This window comes from Balaenoptera musculus, chromosome X, assembly GCF_009873245.2.
Source record: "Balaenoptera musculus isolate JJ_BM4_2016_0621 chromosome X, mBalMus1.pri.v3, whole genome shotgun sequence".
NCBI lineage: Eukaryota > Metazoa > Chordata > Mammalia > Artiodactyla > Balaenopteridae > Balaenoptera > Balaenoptera musculus.
In genome coordinates this window covers 68,328,373-68,348,467 of record NC_045806.1, presented here as the reverse complement: position 1 = coordinate 68,348,467, position 20,095 = coordinate 68,328,373, and the positions used below count along the sequence as shown (strand labels likewise).

The 20,095-nt window shown below is 38.4% G+C and overlaps 1 protein-coding gene across 4 annotated transcripts in view; it reads left to right on the top strand.

The window, feature by feature from the left end:
• The first annotated feature begins 4,629 nt into the window (after window positions 1-4,629).
• RPS6KA6 (ribosomal protein S6 kinase A6) overlaps window positions 4,630-20,095 on the top strand; it is a 146,386-nt gene continuing 130,920 nt past the window's right edge. The window contains exons 1-2 of one of the 4 annotated variants that reach the window (XM_036841133.1): window positions 4,630-4,718; window positions 4,907-5,185. In XM_036841133.1, the coding sequence (XP_036697028.1) occupies window positions 5,108-5,185 (78 nt within the window). In that variant the 5' untranslated portion in view covers window positions 4,630-4,718; window positions 4,907-5,107. Of the gene's footprint in view, window positions 4,719-4,889; window positions 5,186-6,031; window positions 6,063-6,849; window positions 6,960-20,095 lie in introns of those variants that run through there. The other 3 variants (XM_036841132.1, XM_036841131.1, XM_036841134.1) reach the window with 3 other exon arrangements.

Genomic DNA, 20,095 nt, shown 5'->3' with positions numbered 1-20,095 from the left:
CTAGTATTATTAAGGGATTTTACTCTCTGTGTACTATAAACTTTAGTTACTGTCCAAAGAGGAATAACTACTAAACTATGGTCATATCTATTGTCTATTTACTGTTTAATCTCATTCATCTCAACAAAAAGGCAATAATGAAACATATTTCACAAGTATGTGTGACTTGCTCCCCCTTTTGAAGTTGATTTGTAGAGGGACCAAAGTTACTTAGTATTTTAAGAGAACAAAAGTTATCTGACACTCCTAAGGAATGATTTAAATATAAGTATTTGCTAAAACAAACGCTTCCTGTTTCTGTACATAGATCCCATTTTTATATTTTTCAATCAGAGTGTCTCCAAGATAAAATATTTGAATATTTTTCTAATAGTGCTTTTATGCTCTGTGTTGGTTCATCACTTTCCAGCTATTTGGATCATAAACTTCGGGGAACTAGGCAGAGATTACTGAGGGATTGTGTGGCTCTTTCTATAATTATACCCTAAATATGCATTACTTTGTATATGTCACAGTTTTGGAATCAGAACCACAATGTAGGATCTGTGGGTGTTATGTGATCTTCTGATCAATGGTCCTTGGTTCATATTTCACACCCCCTTAGTGGAGCCAAGATGGGTTGTTTTTTATCTCCATATGGGTCAGTTAACTTTTTTCAGCTAAATTGCATGACCACCCACTTTCACACCTGACCCTGATCATCCAGTGTGTGCCATTTGTCACAGGGCAAAGAAGTCAGTGTGGAGGTTTGTGTACCCTTTCCCTAGTCCTGGAAATACTCAGAAAATATGCTCTAATGATGGTAGAGTCCATCTTATCATCTTTTTTTTTTTTTTAGATTTTGTGGCTGAGCATTATTTTCTTAATTTTTAAAATGTATTTTATATTGGAGTATAGTTATTGTGAACAATATATTATTTAGAAACTAGTTATAGTACATCCCAGTTCCAGAACCACCAAAATATTGCCAAATATTTTGTAAACTTTTAATGCTATGCTACAATAATTGGAAATCCAGAGATACATAGGCATATAGAAATTTTGAGGCAAAAATGTCCTGAAGACTGAAGGGAAAGCAACAAACTCTGCTGTGTATACTTTGTAGGAGATTTAGAAGTTCCAGTCTTCATGTACTTTGTAGAAGATTTAGAAGTTCCAGTCTTCCTTAGTACATGCCTTTGTGCTTAAGTAAAGTCATCATATTTTTCACCAACAATTCAAGGGTCTTCTCGGCTAGTAGAAATTAGATCTAATAGTCCCTGGTTACTAATAACTTAAAATCAGATAATACGTCTTTTATACAGGGAGTCAACACAGAGCAAGTAGGCATTAAACTTCGCAGAGTTAAGTACTGTCATACATTTTTATATCAGATCACAACTTTAATACAGTGTCTGGCTAAAGTAGAGAAGTGTTGTTTGTCCATCCAACATATTTATTGAGCACCAGCCATATGCTGTGAATGCAGACCTTAATAGGTTAATACAGTAACATAAAACAGCTCAAAGTTCACTGATAAAGAAAGATAAAGCAGTGCTGAAATTAGTATATGGAAAACATATTATGGAAGTACAGAGGAATGGGTGACTAATTTATCCCTGGGATGAGTGGAAAGAAGGAATGAAGAGGGGAAGTTAAGCTCAGAGAGGTTTCACAGAGCACCAGAGTGGGGTAGAAGGTTTGACATCAGGCAGACCTGGTTTTAATTCTAGATTTTTCATTTAATATCTGTGAGGTCTTGGGGAAATTACTGAACCTTAGGCTCAGGTTCCTCGTCTGTAAAATATAGATAATATAAATTTTCACAAGTTGTTATGCGGGCTAAATGAATTCATGAAGAGCATATGCCTGGAGCATAGTCAGCTCTAAGTAAGTAGTAGTTAATGTTGACTGCTATTAAGAGAAAGTTGTCTAGGAAGACTAGGATAGGGAGGAGACAATAACATATGCATAAATTTGACTGGAATATGAAATGGTAGATGAAGCTAGGAAGATAGTCAGAGGCCAGATGGTAAAAACATTTAAACATTTGCATTTAGAGCTAAGGAGTTTGGATATTTTACTGGAGATGATAGAAGAATCATTGGAGAATTTTGATCAATGGGCTGCCAGTGAGGAGGATGGACTGGGGAGACAGTATAAATTTAGAGTCAGAGAGATCAGTTAAGGGGAATCATTGTTATCATTGGTTCAAGTAAATATTTTACAAGGTGAACTGAGTCAGTGGCAGTGGGGATAGAGCAGACATTGAAAAAATATTTGAGATAGAAGAAAAAAGACTTGTTAACTTATGGAAGGATTTGAAAAATGGGAGTCTATTAAAACCATTGAGTTGAGGAAGGGATTTTAATTAATTTTTTAATGAGAGAGACATATGTATGTTTATAAGCTAAGGGGAATGTTGAATGAATGAACATATATGAAGGTTAAATTGTATATAGAAGCAGAGTAATACATTCATAGTGAGGAAGCTTCTTAATATAGTTTATGTGGTGTATTTATCAAATGCATAAAACAAGAGCAAAGGACAAATTCATTCATTCAGAAAATATTTACTGAGCCTCATTATGTTCCAGGCATTATGCTAGGTGCTGGAGGGAATAAATAAATAAATAAATAATATACCACATGTTGATTGGTGTTATGAAGAAAAAGCAGGGTGAGGTTAGATAATTATGGGATGGTGTTTTAGAATGGATGGCCATAGAAAGACTCTGAGGTGACATTTGAGCAAAAAACTAGTGGATGGTGGAGATCATTAATTATTCTGAAGAAGACTAGGTGAGGAGCAGGTTGGTTAGGGTCGAATCAAGAATTCAGTTTGAATGGGTTGTTTGAGATCCCTACCAGGTATCCAAACAGAATAGGCAGTTGCTTGTACAAGTCTTGATTTCAAGAAAGAGTTTATGGTTGGAGGTAAAATTTGAGAGTCCTCAGCATACAGATGGGATTTAAAGCCATGGAACAGGATGGGATATGGAAATGCCTAGAATGTTGGGGAAGGTAGAGGTCAAGGATTGAGCCCTGAAGTTCCAACTTTTAGAGATTAGGAAGACAAAGGATGATCCGGCAAAGGACACTGAGAAGAAATGGCCAATGATGGAGGAGGAAAATGAACAATGTTTTGTTCTGGGGGCCAAGTGAAGAAAATGTTTAAAGAGTCATGAACTGCATCAAATGCTAACGAGTGGTCCGGCAAGTTGAAGTCAGTAACAGCATGTTTTTTGTTGATGGGAAATGTCCAGTAGAGGGAGGAAAATAGATGATGTGAAAGGGGCGGGCGGGGGGTGGGGCGAGGGATTGCAGAACAAAGCCTTTGAGTAGGCAAGAAAAGATGATATACAAATCTCAAAAGCGTTGGCCTAAGACCGCTGTCAGTTCAGCCAAAGGGGAGTTTATGTGCGTGTGCGCACACTCACATATTTTCACTGTTTATAGCCCCATGTCCCCACTACTTTCAAAACTTTCATTTTCACAGAATCATATTCATAAAGCTCACTTTCTCCCTGGGATTTTAAGCAGAGTAGGTGGGAGTGACCTACTAGTGATCTTTGTTTGCGATTCAGTGGCAATCTCTGTGGTCCGCTTTACTTTGCTAACGCTGGACACTACATGGTGAAATAAATGGAGGGCACAGTTCAACGTTTTCCGCGAGCACAGCACCACAGCCCTAGGTGTAGTAGGTGGGAGGGGGTGCTTTATGTCTACCATTAGAAACCTCTCCAAGGTACTGAGCTGGCTTAGTCGCTGTTACAGTTGCTCTTTTAAGTTCTTTGAAGTGTCAAATATGGAATAACTTTTTAACTTTAGGTTCTGAAGTATTTCCATGAGCAGGATCTTGATCATCTCCTGTGTATGAGGCTGTACTTTATCTCAGTTAAATCGCTAGCGCCTAGTACAGCGTGTGGCTTAGAGTAGCAAAGCAGTACATGTTTGATTTGGAGAAGAGAGAAAAATGATAATTTCTGTCACTATAGGTCCAATATCCTCAGAGCGGGGTGGAGGTGAGGTTAGCTTCATACATTCTGCCTTTACTGCCACAAGTAGAGTCCAATAAGTGGTGGTGTATGTGAATACTGGAAACATTGTGTGTCATGAATAGTATGAAGACAACCAGCGTAAACACCAACACCGTGAGCGGAACAAGCGGGGGGCCGGGAGTTAGGGAGCGCAGGTGTATTGATTTATTTTAAATGGATTTTATTCCTGTCTCCAGCTTCTAGGAGGATAATGTAAAATGGACTAAAACCCCCGCCCTAGTATTTGTCACTAAGTACCAAAATGGGCGTGGTTCGGTGTATAGGGCTCCTGCTTTTGCGAGCCCGGCAAGCAGATATTCCTGCAGTCCTCCCCTGACACTGACCCCTCCAACGCTCAGGAGGGTCCCCGGTTCCCCCAACCTTTTTGGGAATCCTCCCGCCGGCAAGACTGCTCAGTAGACTTGAGAGGGCCTGCTGAGCATGTGTGAACAGCGCCGCGCATGCTCCGTGGAGAGGGCAGGTTTACCGAGGAGCTAGCAGAGGATTTTACTACTCCTCTCCCGCCTCCCCCGCCCAGCACGCCCCCCTCCCCTCTTTCCCGCCCCCCACCACGCGGTCTCCCGCACCCACCCCCGCCCCTCTTTCCCACCCCCCCTTCACCCCAGGCTGGGGAATCTCCATTGACGTTCGGGTGACGCTGCTGTGCCGCCGCGGTGGGGGGTTCCAGGCGCCGCACAGGTAAAGCGGCCGCTGCCGCCATATTGACAGAGCTGGGAGCTGGGAGGGGGCCCGAGGAAGCGGGGTGGGGGGGGGGGAGTCACCGCTGAGCGACTGTCGCGGCGGCTGCAGCGGTGGCAGTGGTGAGCACGAGCCGAGCGGCAGCTCTTGGAGAGGCAGCACAGAGTTGTCTTCTCTTTGGGGAGCAGCAGCCTGCGGCGGCGGCGACCCCTCGCTCCGAGTCTCTGAGGGACCCCACGGCGAGGGCAGCTGTCGCAGAAGGCAAGGCTGGGGATCCCGGCGGCGGCGGCGGCAGCGGCGGCGGCGGCAGTGGCAGGCAAGCTCCAAAGACGGGATGCGCGGCCGCGCGGGCGGTTGGCAGCTCCTGTTCGAGTGCTCCTGAAGGGGCGATGCTACCGTTCACTCCTCAAGACGAGCTCTGGGACCAAGAAATGGAACTGTTCGGCGGCAGCGCAAGCAGCTGCGAGGTTAGTGCGGTGGCCAAGAGGGGCTGGAGCCGCCACCCTCCTCCTCTCAGGACCGTTGCCCGGGGCCCGAGAGAGAAGGGGCGTGGGGCTGGAAAGCGAGGTGCCCAGGCCAGCCTCCTTGAGGCTGCGGGGCGGCGGAGCACGCTCTGCCCAAACCGCGCTTTCGCCTGGGAGCCGGCGGGGACTGGGCGGCGGGCTCTCGAGTTGGGAGTGAGTGCATCCCGGGCCCGGGCTTGGCCTCGGGCGGAGTGACTGCCTCGCGGGCCACGCCAGAGTTGTGACTAAGTTTCTTCACTTTGCGACCTGAAGTGGAACTGGGGGATGCGCCAGGTGCCGCGCCTGGCTCCGCGTGTCCCTCTTTCTACGCTGCGCCAAGTTTGCTAGTTGGGAACATTTTGGGGGACAGCTGCTGACTGCAGCTCTCTATTGAACCCCGGGTGCTTTAGGAACCCAGCGCAACAGAAACACAGCAAGGTGACAGACTCTGGGGAGATTTGCACATAGGGATGAGTGCTCCTTACTTTTCTCATTTCTTTGTGGCTTATTGTGGTTCTTTGTAACAACCTAAGTGGAGATTAACTGGAGGCGAGGTTTCTTTATCTACATTCAGGTGATTTCTGCAGCCTCCTTTGCGGTCCCCTGAATTCTACTGCCCTCTTCCTCCCGCCCCTTCTCCCTTGCCCAACTGTTGTCCCCGCCCCGTTGGTCAGTAAAAGAACACGCAAAGTAAACCCCAGCCCTTATGAGACCAATCTTTGGTAAGACAGCGAGGTTCAACCGACGTATTTTGGTTCGCCTCCCTTCCCGCTCTTCTTACTTTGAAACTGTTCTGGTTGGGCTTTGGTCAGCTGTGCAGTGAGAACTTAGATGTGCACAGGTACTTTGTTTTTATTATTGTTTCTTTGTTCTTTTTGTTGTTCTTGTTATTAAAGCAAGCGGCATTTAAACACAAAAACGAGACTTTGGGGATAGAAAGTCAGATCTTTTTCTGATAACCTAATCATTGACAGCCTAGTAGTACAGTAGAGACCATCACAATCACAGACCTAAAAATATTGAATGCCAAATTGATTCACAGTAGGATATTTTGAGGTAGGACTCGCAAGCCTCCACATCTCTAGGTGCAAATTTGTCTTGAAGTACTTGCTTCATCCTTAAAAATACACGTTGGACTGCTGTCTGTTTAACTTGTTCTTTTTTCTTTTCAAATTTCCAACTAAACTGGGGTTAAAATTACATGCCAGAATAACATTTAACAAGAAATGTAGTGGAAATATGGAAGGAGTCTAAAGTTGAACCCTCTCTACTTATAGGAAATATTTTACTAGTACACTAAGGAATTCCTAAGTACATTTTAATATTCTACATCTCTTAAGAACAGGATAAACGAAGAGGGGTTTATTTCTTCTTGGAATGTTTCATAGTTGCAAGAATTTTCTAGAAGACTATTCAAGGGGAGAGGAATTTTGTTTTATTTATGTATGTAATCTATTGACTTATAGTTCCAGGCATCTGGTTTATAAAAACAGTTAAATGCTTGGATATAAGGTTGGGATGGGGGAGGGGGCTTTCGCATGCCTACTCCTTATTATTTTTGTTAACTTTGAATGTAGAAATGTTTTAAATTGTAATTACTGCATATGGTTTTTTTTTATTGTTTGCAGTATGTTTTAGGTATTATAGAGATTTAACAATGGGTCTCTCTACCTCAGCAATTTGGAAAAATACTGGAGTGGAAATTGTTAATCCCTATGAAGTAAAACGAAAGGTGAAGGTAATGTGGTAAAGATAGTATTTCTGCCTTCTTTGTCTAAAACAGTTATGATTGGTTAGATTTAACCCTGCAAGTGACTTAATTAAAAATATTCTTGGTGAAAACTAAATGCTACATCTGAATCTGCTTAGACCTGCTTAGTACTTAGAAGAGGGTTTTGTTGTTGTTGTTGTTGTTGTTGTTATTGATGTTTGTTTATAATGGTATTCTTTTGATAAGAAGGAAACAATTTTACTTCCCAGAATTTATATTTATTTTAATTACATGTTTGTTGATGTTGGCTTTAGAAATGTTAACCTTGAGCATGAGCTTTGCAGCCCTCAATCATGATAGTTTTTAGGACTAAGGGTGCTTTCATTGTAGAATATATTTTTTGAAAATGTGTTGGAGTCCTTAAAGAAAATGTAAGTAAGAATCTGTTAACTTAATGTCAAAGGAAACTTTAATGTCTATTTCTGTGTGTGTTAAATCCTGGTAAAATTAAAGATTATATACACTATCATATATTGTGGAGTGTTTTTCAACATCTTTTACCTGTCTTGTTTCATGGGCAGCTGTTAACCTTTGAATTATCATTCAGAAGTGTGAGAGTTGGTTGTTTAGACTCTTAACATGTTTTTGCACAGGAAAAAATTATTAAGGATAGTTACATTTTTAGACCAGTGCACAATAACAAGGTATAGTGATGAAGAGTCTAATCACTGTTTGTAAAATTGTCCTATGGGAAAATGTGTCAGAGGTTTCAAACAAGAATTAGGTTGGCTCCAGTGAGAGGTGGAGAATGGGCCTGAAAAAGGGAAATATGGGCTCTATTGACTCCTGAGAAGAGGGTTCTTGGGAGAGGGGAAATAGGATAAGCAAGAAGCTTTGGTTGTGAGAACTCTTACAGGGACTGTCTCAATTAGGTCTACTGGGAATAGGGACTTCAAAGGGTATCAACCCTCAGGCAGCCATATTTTACCTGTTGCCTGGATTCTGTCAGGATCAGGGAAGAGGTATAATGATGAAGAGCCTAATCACTGTTTGTAAAATTGTCCTGTGGGAAAATGTTTCAGAGGTTTCAAACAAGAATTAGGAGGTGTGATAGGTATTGGTCATTCCTGGACAAGGGTCATTAAGAATAGCCTGTTTTAGTAAAGTGGACTTTTCATGAGGTAGTGCCATGTACATGGTTTGTGCATTTTTTGTTTTGGTGAGGGAGTGCTTGGTTCCTGATGGAGTTTACTACAGAGTTTTCAAATTGTATATTATATCATATTATCATATTATCTTAAATATTAATTGGTACTTATTTCTTTAGCAATACTGCTTTTGTTTAAGGAAGTTAGTTTTGAAAGTAATACAGTTCACTGCTAAAAACAGTTTGGAGCTAAAGCCACAGACTCTAAAAATTTAACTAGGATGGCAAATATATGGCAGATTGGGAAAAAACTGCTAGTTTTAATTAACTTCATGAGACCCTGTAGTAATAGGGGAAAGAATATGGGCTTTGGAGGCCAGTTTAATCTGGGTTCCAATCTCACCTCCAACGTATACTAGCTGTGTGACCCAATGCAAGTTACCTAACCTCTCTGAGCCTCAATTTCTTCATCTGTAAATGGGAGAAGAACCATCTTCAAGAGTTGTTATGTAAAAACTGAATACTGTACTGTGTTTAATTCACTTGGCAAGGTGCTTTGCACATAGTAGGTCTCCAGTTCCTTCTCTTTCCCAGCAGTCATCATCATGCCCCTTTCTCTGCCCCTAGACTCTGAATTATTGTCAACTATATTAAAACCTTGGGATTTAGATAGCCATGGTCATAGCTCCAACTTTCCCTTTTATGAGCAGTTTTTCTTAAGACCTCCTTCCTAGATCTGATTATTTCATTTAAGTATGGTGATCACATTTGTAATCACAGGATGATTAAGGATGAAATATGAAGTCATATTTAGGACTACTTTGGGGGATAAAGAGAGACGAATAATTTAATTTGTTATAACTGGCTAGTGAGGTGTTTCACTGACATTTATTTTTTCCTATTCTGAACTTTTGTCATGGTAGGAATTGGTTCAATTCATGAAGTGTTTATTGGGGACAAGGCAGTGCAGTACATAGCATTGTAATGTGAAGTGTCTAAAGATATACCATCCTGAATCCCATCCCAGCCCCATGGGTTTACATTCACGTGGGCTAGATAGACATACACAGAAACTGCTATTATACAGATCACAAGACCATCAACAATGGGGTGGTTGTGGTGGTGGTTTAGGGATGGATCTAGTAAGGCCTTGTGAAAGAGGTGGAATTCGAGCAGGGCATTGGAGAGTGGATTATATTTTCACAGACAGATTAAAGGAACATATTTCTGGTGGATGGGGACAATATAAGCAAAGGCATGGAGGTGTTCTTGGAGGAAGGAGGAATCTGATATTGCTAGGATATAAGTCTGTGATGTGAGAATGGGGATATAGTGTGAGATGAGGTATTCATCTAAAGGTAGGCAAGGCCCAGATTGTATGGGGCTTTTAAAGCTAGTTTAAAGGTTTTCAGTGTTGTTCTGTAAATGGGAGCTACTGAAGATTTTTGAGTTCATGAATGACATGACCAGATCTGTGCTGGCAATAATGGATGGCAGTGTATAGGATGGATTGGAGTTGGGGAGAGACTGAGGGTAGGGAATATTAATCAGTGGAAGTAGTAGTGAGATTTTTAAACTAGGACAGAAGGGGTAAAAGGAGAAGACTGATGGGAGATGCCTTGCAGACTTAAAATAGTTTGCCAACTGATTAGATGTTGGGGAGTAAGAGAAATTAGGAGTGTTGTGGTAGGACTTAATTCAATATAACAGATATTTAATGCTTGTCTGCCAGTGAAAGTGTCTATGCTAGCCACTGGACTAATATAAAGATAAATAGATATTTGCAGCATAGGGAGATAGAAAGCTAAAATGACCCCCCCTCCCGCCATGGTGTCTTGAACAAGAGCAAGCCACTCTAAAGATTTCTAGTTAGGCTTGGCATGCTTAAAATCTTTACTACTAACGGTGAATGCACTTACTACTAGCTAAAAAGTTTTTCAGTGCTTTTAAAATGGTGCTCAAGCCTGTAATTTTTGCTTTATCAATATTCATCTTAAATAGCAGCCCCCGGTGCAGAGGGCTGTGCTGAAAATAGTGACTGGCGCTTCTTTCTAGAATGTGGAAAAGAGAACAGGGACATCTGTATTTCTTATATACTTTCACCAGGTTTATTTGGACTAGAAAGGGGGGAGTGGCCAACAGGGCCCTGACCCCTCACCACCACTGGTGCCTTCCCAGTTTCTCCAAGACTATCTTCCTTTGAACCAGTCTGGTCTGGAAATATTCAGGTCAGTTCCTTCAGGGCAGGGCCTCTATATTTCCCTACCTTGATTATTTCATCGAGAGGTAATCATTACCTCACCATTCCAAAATAAGGCCTGACTTGGTGCCGTTGCTTTCTCAGGCCATATTGTTGTTTCAGTACCACCCCTCTCAGTCTCTCTCATCTATAATTTTGAGAGGGAAATATAGGATTTTTTCCCTTCTTGTTATTTCTCTCTTGGTGGATGCTGTCATTATCTTTAGCAGCAGTTCTCAGGAACTGCTTCAAAAGTACTTCGAATCTTGAGGTCGTACATTTTAGTACTTTGTCAGAATTTGCTGTATAATATTTACACATTTATGTTATTTCTAAAGATTATTTACTGTTCTTGATGATAGTAGTTTTTTTTTCTTTGTCTATATTGTTTTCTTTTGGTTTATTTTTAGGTGGGAAGGGAGTTGAATGGGAGAGAGATTTAGAGCTAAGCTTAAACTGGCTTTTGTAGATAATAGAGATGTTTTCTGAATTGCCCTGGAGGCATTCTATGTAACTGATTTTGCTGCTCAATTTTAACTTGTATCTGTACATTTGAAGTAGGTCCTGCTGTGTGTGTGTGTGTGGGTGTGTGTATGTGTGTATGTGTGTGAGAGAGAGAGAGAGATTGAGAGGGAGAGAGTGTGTTTTGCTTATTCCTTGCTTCATTTCACAAAGTATTTAAGGTGGTTTATAGGAAATAAAATCCAATAAAAATCATTTTGATATTCAGGATACAGGAAAACATAAAGTAGAAGGTATATGGAAAGGATGGAGGATGGAGTTGGAGGGCGAACTAGAACACAGGTAAGCAGGTTCTAGAGGTTTGCTGTACATTTAAAATATAGTTGAATTGCAAATTTGGCCTCGGATTTCCTTTTCCTTTTCGGCTGGTAGTTCTCAGTTCTGACCATAGATCAGATATACCTGGGAATTAAAAAAAAAATTTCCATGCTAGTGCCTAACACAGAGACTCATATTTAACTATCTGGTGGGTGCCTGGGCATCATTTCCCAGATGATTATGATGTACCGCCAAGGATAAAGAACCATAGCTCTAGGCCAAAGTAAAAAGAGAAATAGTCATATAGTTCTCATTATTCAACAGGAAAAAAGCATATCAGTTCCTAAGCTAGCAATTAGCTCTAAAATAAATTTTCTGTGAATTGTAATGTTTTTCTGTATGTTTTATTCTGTTGTTGTTCTAAGATATGACTGGGGCAAAGGAAGTATTTGAACTGTCTTGTATGCTCTTGCTGTGTAGTTTTGAGGAATTTGCTTTTCCATAAGAGAAAAAAAAATAGTGTCCCAGCTGATTTTTGATACAGTTTAGCCTTATAATTTGGAAGCTACATACTCTGCATACCTTATTCCTAGCTAAGTAAGGGGATAGTGACTCCGTTGTGAACAAAATATCCTATCACATCTCTAACAAAAATTTCAAAGGCCACGAATAATTATTCTTACTATAGGACCTGTCTGTCTCTCCAGTAAAGTGGTTGGGGACAGACTTTAAGAGGAAATAGTAATTTTAACACCCAATGTAAATTTTTTTACCCAAAAAGACATTGGACTCCATTCCATCTTAAATGTATCTCTTAAGGGAGAAAGAAATGACATTTATTGAGCATGTATTATCTTTTCAGTTTTATTCACTCTTCAAAACAGTTTGGTGAGAAAAGGTGTATCTTTTTGATACATCTCATCTTTTTGACAGATGAGAAAGACATAAATCAGTGGAAGGCACAGCTGGAATTGGAATGTAGATCATTTTAAATTCATGCTTTTTCCTCTATACATTGTTGTCTCCCTTGTAAGGATGATATTGAAGATAAGGAGAAGATACAGACAAGTTGTTGACAACCATATCAGATCAGTAAATCAGAGCTGCTGATTCAATAGCTATTTTTACTTAAAATGAAGGTCAATAAAATCCAACAAGGTTTTATGTAGACATAGACAAGTTTATTCTAAATTTCATATGTAAAAGTACAGGACCTAGAATATCTATAACAATTTTGAAAAAGAAGACTAAAGTGCAAGAAATCACTCTATATGGGATGGTAAGGCAGTAACAAGTAATTAAGGCAGTGTGGTATTGGAAGAATAGACACATAGATCAGTGGAACAGAATAGGGAACCCAGAAATAGATACACTCAAATAGGCTCAACTGATTTCTGAGAAAAGTGCAGAAGTAGAGTAAAGGTCTTCAGTTTCCTCATATATAAAATGGAAATTAATGTGTTTATCTCTGATTATTTTGAGAAGTAAATAAAATGTTCTTTATGTATAATATTTGACAAGAATAATAAATTTCTTGTTTTCAACCAAATAACTCTAAGATTTAGGTGTCATAGACAAAGTACTTCTTTTAGCCAGATAAATAACTCAATGGACAATTTAAACTTATTTCACATTCCCCAAGGTTATATTTTAATGAAATTTCATGGACCTCATATCTCTAAGAAGTTACTACAGTGAGAAGAATTACTGCTAAAGAATGCTATGTGTGTACACATGTCATGTATATATGTGCATTCATCTGTACTACACACAATACATGTATCCTTTGAAAGTAAAATTTCCAAAGCATATTTTGTAGTTCATATGAGACTGGCCAGATGGCCAGTGCCTTGGCATGGGGAACATTTTGGAGCTATTTAGAACCATTAAAGTCATTAGCTCTGATTTCAACCACACAAAGTAAACATATTCCTGCCTGAACAGCAACCAGGGAAGCTGCTTTACTGTCACTGGACCAAAGTTTTAAAATGTTCCACAGATACCTTCTAATGTATATATAATATTGATATGCCTAGTTCAACTCATAGTAACCTATCATTTGCACAACTACCAGTCCTTTTAAAAGCATGATGATACTTAGATTGGTTTTAATTGGTTCTAAATATTATTTTGCATGCATTAATTAAGCAAATGATCATTAAATGCCTACACGTGTAAGTTATTGTGTTAGTTACTAGATAGGATTCATTTGGTTATTGCTCCAGGTTTCTACTGTGATAACTGAAAACCAATTAACTGTATATCCATCCATTCTTCATAGTCACAAGGAAATGTCTGAAAGGACAGTATATTATGTCACAAAGACCAACAAATTTAGGCTGACAGAAAGCTTTTTAAAATTTTAATTTTTCTCGGGTATTAATGTCTTAATTCCATATTCCTGTGAAATTACTCACAGGTTCACTGATAACTCCTTCTAACTCCTTTGCTTTTTAAAAATATTGATATTTTTAAAAAATATTAATAGATTTCCTCCTATTCAAATCAACTATCAAGAGTGGAGCCTCAGTATGTATGGCAATTCTATTTGTCTTATTTTTGCTTTATGTACCTCCACTCCTGGCAGTGGATTATGGCAGTTGAGGAAGATTATTATTTGGGGGCATGTGTCCCTTTTGGTTTTATTTAGTGCTCTTCTACAGTCATTTTTGCTACATGGGAAAGGAAATGTATTTTCCTAATGAATTGTCTTTGAATTTGGGTCTCTTAATTATTGATATAGAAATAATGAAGAGTCTACATGTTGGTTTTCTGGGTTAGCAAGTTACCCTTCAAGTTGCTAGTGATGGTTGTGTTTGATTTTGTATATTTCACCTCCAAGTTTCTGAGGTGTATGCTAAAATATGGCAGAAAACATAAATGGCTATTGTAGCAGTAGTAGTAAAATTTTGAAATTAGGTTTATCCTCATTGTTTTCATAATGAGATTATTCAGAAGCTGAGTAGCAAGATAAATAATAGCTTATGTGACCAATTTTAACAGATACATGTAAGCAGTCGCTGGGAAACATGGGCTTGGCTAGATAAACATAGGACTGACTTAGGCCCTTTTATTTAAACTTTTGGGCTCTGTGTTGCAGAGAGATTATTAAGAGAGCCATGGCATGACTCTTTTTCTAGAAATAACAACGTCTCTGAAGATACAGAGTGATCCTGAATTAGGGTATTATTTTGAAGACTCATCCCAATTGAATAAATTTAGTAACTTTAGAGTCATTGTCTCTTTTTAATTTGAGAGAAACAGAAATGTCATCATCATTATTTCAGTTTTTACATTTTTAGATTCTTTGTTTTTAAAAAACAGTGTACTTGACTCTATTTGTTTTAAATCCTTGTAACACTTAGTATGGCACAAGTGAAATACTGAAAATGATTTGACTGAATTATGCCAGTTCCAAAAAGTGAACTAAATATTCATTAGTCTCTTATTAGGGTTAACAACTTCTAAAAATCTAACATACTCTTCTTCCTGCCTTAAGGGAGGTGATTATCACAAGTTTCTGTCAATAAAGTTATTGGTTTCAAAAAACATGGAAAATAAGAATCCATTCTGCTGGCCTTTTTTTTTTTTAATTTACAGGGTACAAGGGACATTGGAGTAAAAGTAAATTGAAAATACAGGTTGAGTGGTATGAAATTATGAATATAATCTGGATGAAGCAATATTTGTGTGTACTGCAGCAATTATAATCCCATAGAGTAGATAATTTTAGTTTGTTATTTCTTTGCTAGGCCAACTAGGTACTCTTTTGTGCATTTTTAAAAGTAAATGCTTCTAATTACTAAAAAATTATATAGTTTAGACCAAGGAGTGGTAAACTTTTTCTGTTAAGAGTCAGATAAATATTTTAGAGTTTGTTTGCCTTTTATAATCTCTATTGCATATGTTTTAAACAATCCTTTAAAAATATATAAACAAAAAAATTAGCCTATGGGGCCCAGTTTAGACAAATGGCTTTAAAATGTGTTTTGCAAAGTTAAGTTTGTACTAATCTGCTGACAAAATTTAGGGTTAGGAACCTAACTGAAAAAAAAAATATGAACCTTTGAAATAACTCCCATGCAATATATGAATTATCAAGAATTTAATCCTTTTTTTTGAAAAATATCTTATGAATGACCAAAGCTATGTGTTTTTAAAATGATTTTGAAGAAGTTCAATTTTTGTTGGCTGTTAGAATTTAAAATTGAGTCAGAAATGATAAGCAAAATGACTACTGGAAATACTTTATGAAATTAAGTTTCAAAGTTGCTTTTAAATGTTTCAAGTAAGAAAATTAATAAAAACTAAGGAAAACCTATAGCAGTTACTTATTACTGAAGTTATTTTTACATTTAATTCATTCAGATTACAAATTCAGTCATTCCATTCCACAAATATTTTTCCAGGATCAATTATATTCTAGATAATATGCTAGATATTGGGGTTACAAAGAGTCATAAGACATGATCCTTTCCTCAGGGAACTTACAGTGTGATAGAGGAATGGGACAGATACCTAAGTAAGACAGTGTTTATGGATAGAAGTCTGTGTGTGGTAAGATGGAAGGAAAAAAGGGAAGATATGACATTGTGTCTTGATAAAGGCGAGTTAACATTCAAAAGCACAGGTATTTTGGAGATTAATCCTTTGTCAGTTGCTTTGTTTGCAAATATTTTCTCCCATCCTTAGGGTTGTCTTTTTGTCTTATTTATGGTTTCCTTTGCTGTGCAAAAGCTTTTAAATTTAATAGGTCCCATTTGTTTATTTTCATTTTTATTTTCATTACTCTAGGAGGTGGGTCAAAAAAGATCTTGCTGCAATTTATGTAAAAGAGTGTTGTGCCTATATTTTCCTCTAAGAGTTTTACAGTGTCTGGCCTTACATTTAAGTCTTTAATCCATTTTGAGTTTATTTTTGTGTATGGTGTTAGGGAGTGTTCTAATTTCATTCTTCTACATTTAGCTGTCCAGTTTTCTCAGCACCACCTAATGAAGAGGCTGTCTTTTCTCCATTGTATTGGGTTGGCCAAAAGTTTTGTTCAGTTTTTTCCGTAAGATGGCTCTAGTAGTGCTTAGTTGTCGTTAACTTCATTTGAAACAGTTTTGTTAGATTGTATTGTGACAGCTGTCATAGCATGCATTTAAAAAATAACTTATCAAAATTGGTGAATTTTTGTGTAGCCATTTTAATATTGAAGATGAAAGGAAAAAAGCAACATTTTCAGTGTATTATGCTTTATTATTTCAAGAAAGGTAAAAGCCCAACTGAAATGCAAAAACAGATTTGTGCTGTGACTGATCAAACATGTCAAAAGTGGTTTGCGAAGTTTTGTGCTGGAGATTTCTCGCTGGACGATGCTCCACAGTCTGGTAGACCAGTTGAAGTTGATAGTGATCAAATCGAGACATTAATTGAGAACAGTCAACGTTATACCACACGGGAGATAGCCGACATACTCAAAATATCCAAATCAAGTGCTGAAAATCATTCGCACCAGCTTGGTTATGTGAATCACTTTGATTTTTGGATTCCACGTAAGTTAAGCGAAAAAAACCTTGACCGTATTTCCGCATGCGATTCTCTACTGAAATGTAACAAAAAAGTTCTGTGTTTAAAACAAATTGTGATGGGCCATGAAAAGTGGATACTGTACAATAATGTGGAATGGAAGAGATCATGGGGCAAGTGAAATGAACCACCACCAACCACACTAAAGGCCAGTCTTCATCCAAAGAAGGTGATGTTGTGTATATGGTGGGATTGGAAGGGAGTCTTCTATTATGAGCTCCTTCCGGAAAACCAAATCATTAATTCCAACAAATGCTGCTCCCAATTAGACCAACTGAAAGTAGCACTCGACAAAAAGCGTCCAGAATTAGTCAACAGAAAATGCATAATCTTCCATCAGGATAACGCAAGACCGCATGTTTCTTTGATGACCAGGCAAAATCTGTTACAGCTTGGCTGGGCAGTTCTGATTCATCTGTCATATTCATCAGACATTGCACCTTCGGATTTCCATTTATTTCAGTCTTTACAAAATCCTCTTAATGGAAAAAATTTCAATTCCCTGGAAGACTGTAAAAGGCACCTGGAAGAGTTCTTTGCTCAAAAAGATAAAAAGTTTTGGGAAGATGGAATTATGAAATTGCCTGAAAAATGGCAGAAGGTAGTGGAAGAAAATGGTGAATATGTTTTTCAATAAAGTTCTTGGTGAAAATGAAAAATGTGTCTTTTATTTTTACTTTAAAACTGAAGGAACTTTTTGGCCAATCCAATATATTTTTGCCTCCTTTGTCATAGATAAGGGGACCATAGGTGTGTGGATTTATCTCTGGGCTTTCTATCCTGTTCTATTGATCTATATTTCTGTTTTTGTGCCAGTACCATGCTGTCTTGATTACTGTAGGTTTGTAGTATTGTCTGAAGTCAGGGAGCCTGATTCCTCCAGCTCCATTTTTCTTTCTCAAGATTGCTTTGGTTATTCGGGGTCTTTTGTGTTTCCATACAAATTGTAAAATTTTTTGTTCTAGTTCTGTGAAAAATGCCATTGGTAATTTGATAGGGATTGCCTTGAATCTCCAAAATATACAGGCAGCTCATGCAGCTCAATAACAAAAAAACAAGCAACTCAATCAAAAAATGGGTAGAAGACCCAAATAGACATTTCTCCAAAGAAGACATATAGATGGCCAACAAACATATGAAAAGATGCTCAACATCAGTAATGATTAGAGAAATGCAAATCAAAACTACAATGAGGTATCACCTCACACTGGTCAGAATGGCCATCATCAAAATCTACAAACAGTAAATGCTGGAGAGAATGTGGAGAAAAGGGAACCCTCTTAAACTGTGGGAATGTAAATTGATACAGCCACTATGGAAAACAGTATGGAGGTTCCTTAAAAAACTAAAAATAAAACTACTGTATGACCCAGTAATCCCACTACTGGACATATACCCTGAGAAAATCATAATTCAAAAAGAGTCATATACCACAATGTTCCTTGCAGCTCTATTTACAATAGCCAGGACATGGAAGCAACCTAAGTGTCCATTGACAGATGAATGGATAAAGAAGATGTGGCACATATATACAATGGAATATTACTCAGCCATAAAAAGAAACAAAATTGAGTTTTTTGTAGTGAGGTGGATGGACCTAGGGACTGTCATACGGAGTGAAGTAAGTCAGAAAGAGAAAAACAAATACTGTATGCTAACACATATATATGGAATCTAAAAAAAAAGTGGTTCTGAAGAACCTAGGGGCAGGACAGGAATAAAGACAGATGTAGAGAATGGACTTGAGGACATGGGGAGGGGGAAGGGTAAGCTGGGATGAAGTGAGAGAATGGCGTGGACATATATACACTACCAAATGTAAAATAGATAGCTAGTGGGAAGCAGCCGCATAGCACAGGGAGATCAGCTCGGTGCTTTGTGACCACCTAGAGGGGTGGGATAGGGAAGGTGGGAGGGAGGGAGACGCAAGAGCGAAGAGATTTGGGAACATATGTATATGTATAACTGATTCACTTTGTTATAAAGCAGAAACTAACACACCATTGTAAAGCAATTATACTCCAATAAAGATGTTAAAAAAAAAAGACACATGCACCCCAATGTTCATAGCAGCACTATTTACAATAGCCAGGATATGGAAGCAACCTAAATGTCCATCAACAGAGGAATGGATAAATAATATGTGGTGCATATACACAATGGAATATTACTCAGCCATAAAGAGGAACGAAATTGGGTCATTTGTAGAGATGTGGATGGACCTAGAGACTGTCATACAGAGTGAAGTAAGTCAGAAAGAGAAAACAAAAAACAAATATTGTATATTAACGCATATATATGGAATCTAGAAAAATGGTAAAGATGACCTTATTTGCCAGGCAGAAATAGGGACACAGAGGATAAATGTATGGATAGCAAGGGGGAAAGGGATGGAGTGGGAAGAATTGGGATATTGGGATTGACACATATACACTATTGATACTATATATAAAATAGACAACTGATGGGAACATACTGTATAGCACAGGGAACTCTACTTAATGCACTGTGGTGTCCTAAATGGGAGGGAAATCCAGAAAGGAGGGGATATATGTATATGTATGGCTGATTCATTTTGCTGTGCAGTAGAAGCTTTACAACATTGTAAAGCAACTATACTCCAATAAAAATTAATTAAAAAAATAAAGTTATTGTCAACAATATGAAAGAAAAAAGCACAGGTAACCTGAAATGGTAAATACTTCAATGATCATTCATATTTAAATTTGGACTCTGTTTTTATGCTTTGATTTGAACATGGATGTGTTTTATCAGCTAATTTACTTTATAGCAGAGTCTCATATTTGTTTTTAAATACCTGACTAACGGAATAGCTCAGAGGCGGTTCTCTCTTTCCCAGCCCGAGACTCTCTTTTAAAAAGATAACTCTTCCAGGGGAATTCCTGGGCTGTCCAGTGTTAAGAGTCTGCTCTTGTGGTATGGACATATATACACTACCAAATGTAAAATAGATAGCTTGTGGAAAGCAGCTGCATCGCACAGAGAGATCAGCTCGGTGCTTTGTGACCACCTAGAGGGGTGGTATAGGGAGGGTGGGAGGGAGACGCAAGAGGGAGGGGTTATGGGGATATATGTATACTTATAGCTGATTCACTTTCTTGTACAGCAGAAACTAACACACCATTGTAAAGCAATTATACTCCAATAAAGATGTCTAAAAAAAAAAAAAAAAAAAAAGACTCCGCTCTTTCTATCCCTGGTCAGGGAACTAAGATCTCACAAGCCGTGTGGTGCAGGCAAAAAAAACCCCAAAATAATAACTCTTTCAGATCGATTTGAAACACAATTGCCCTTTCTTAAATATTCCCTGAAGCAGTGGCAGTGGTTAGGTGGGTATGTTTGAAAGGACTAACCTATTGGGGTAAAAACAACAGGAATATTGTATAATTAGAAAGCCAGAAAGAT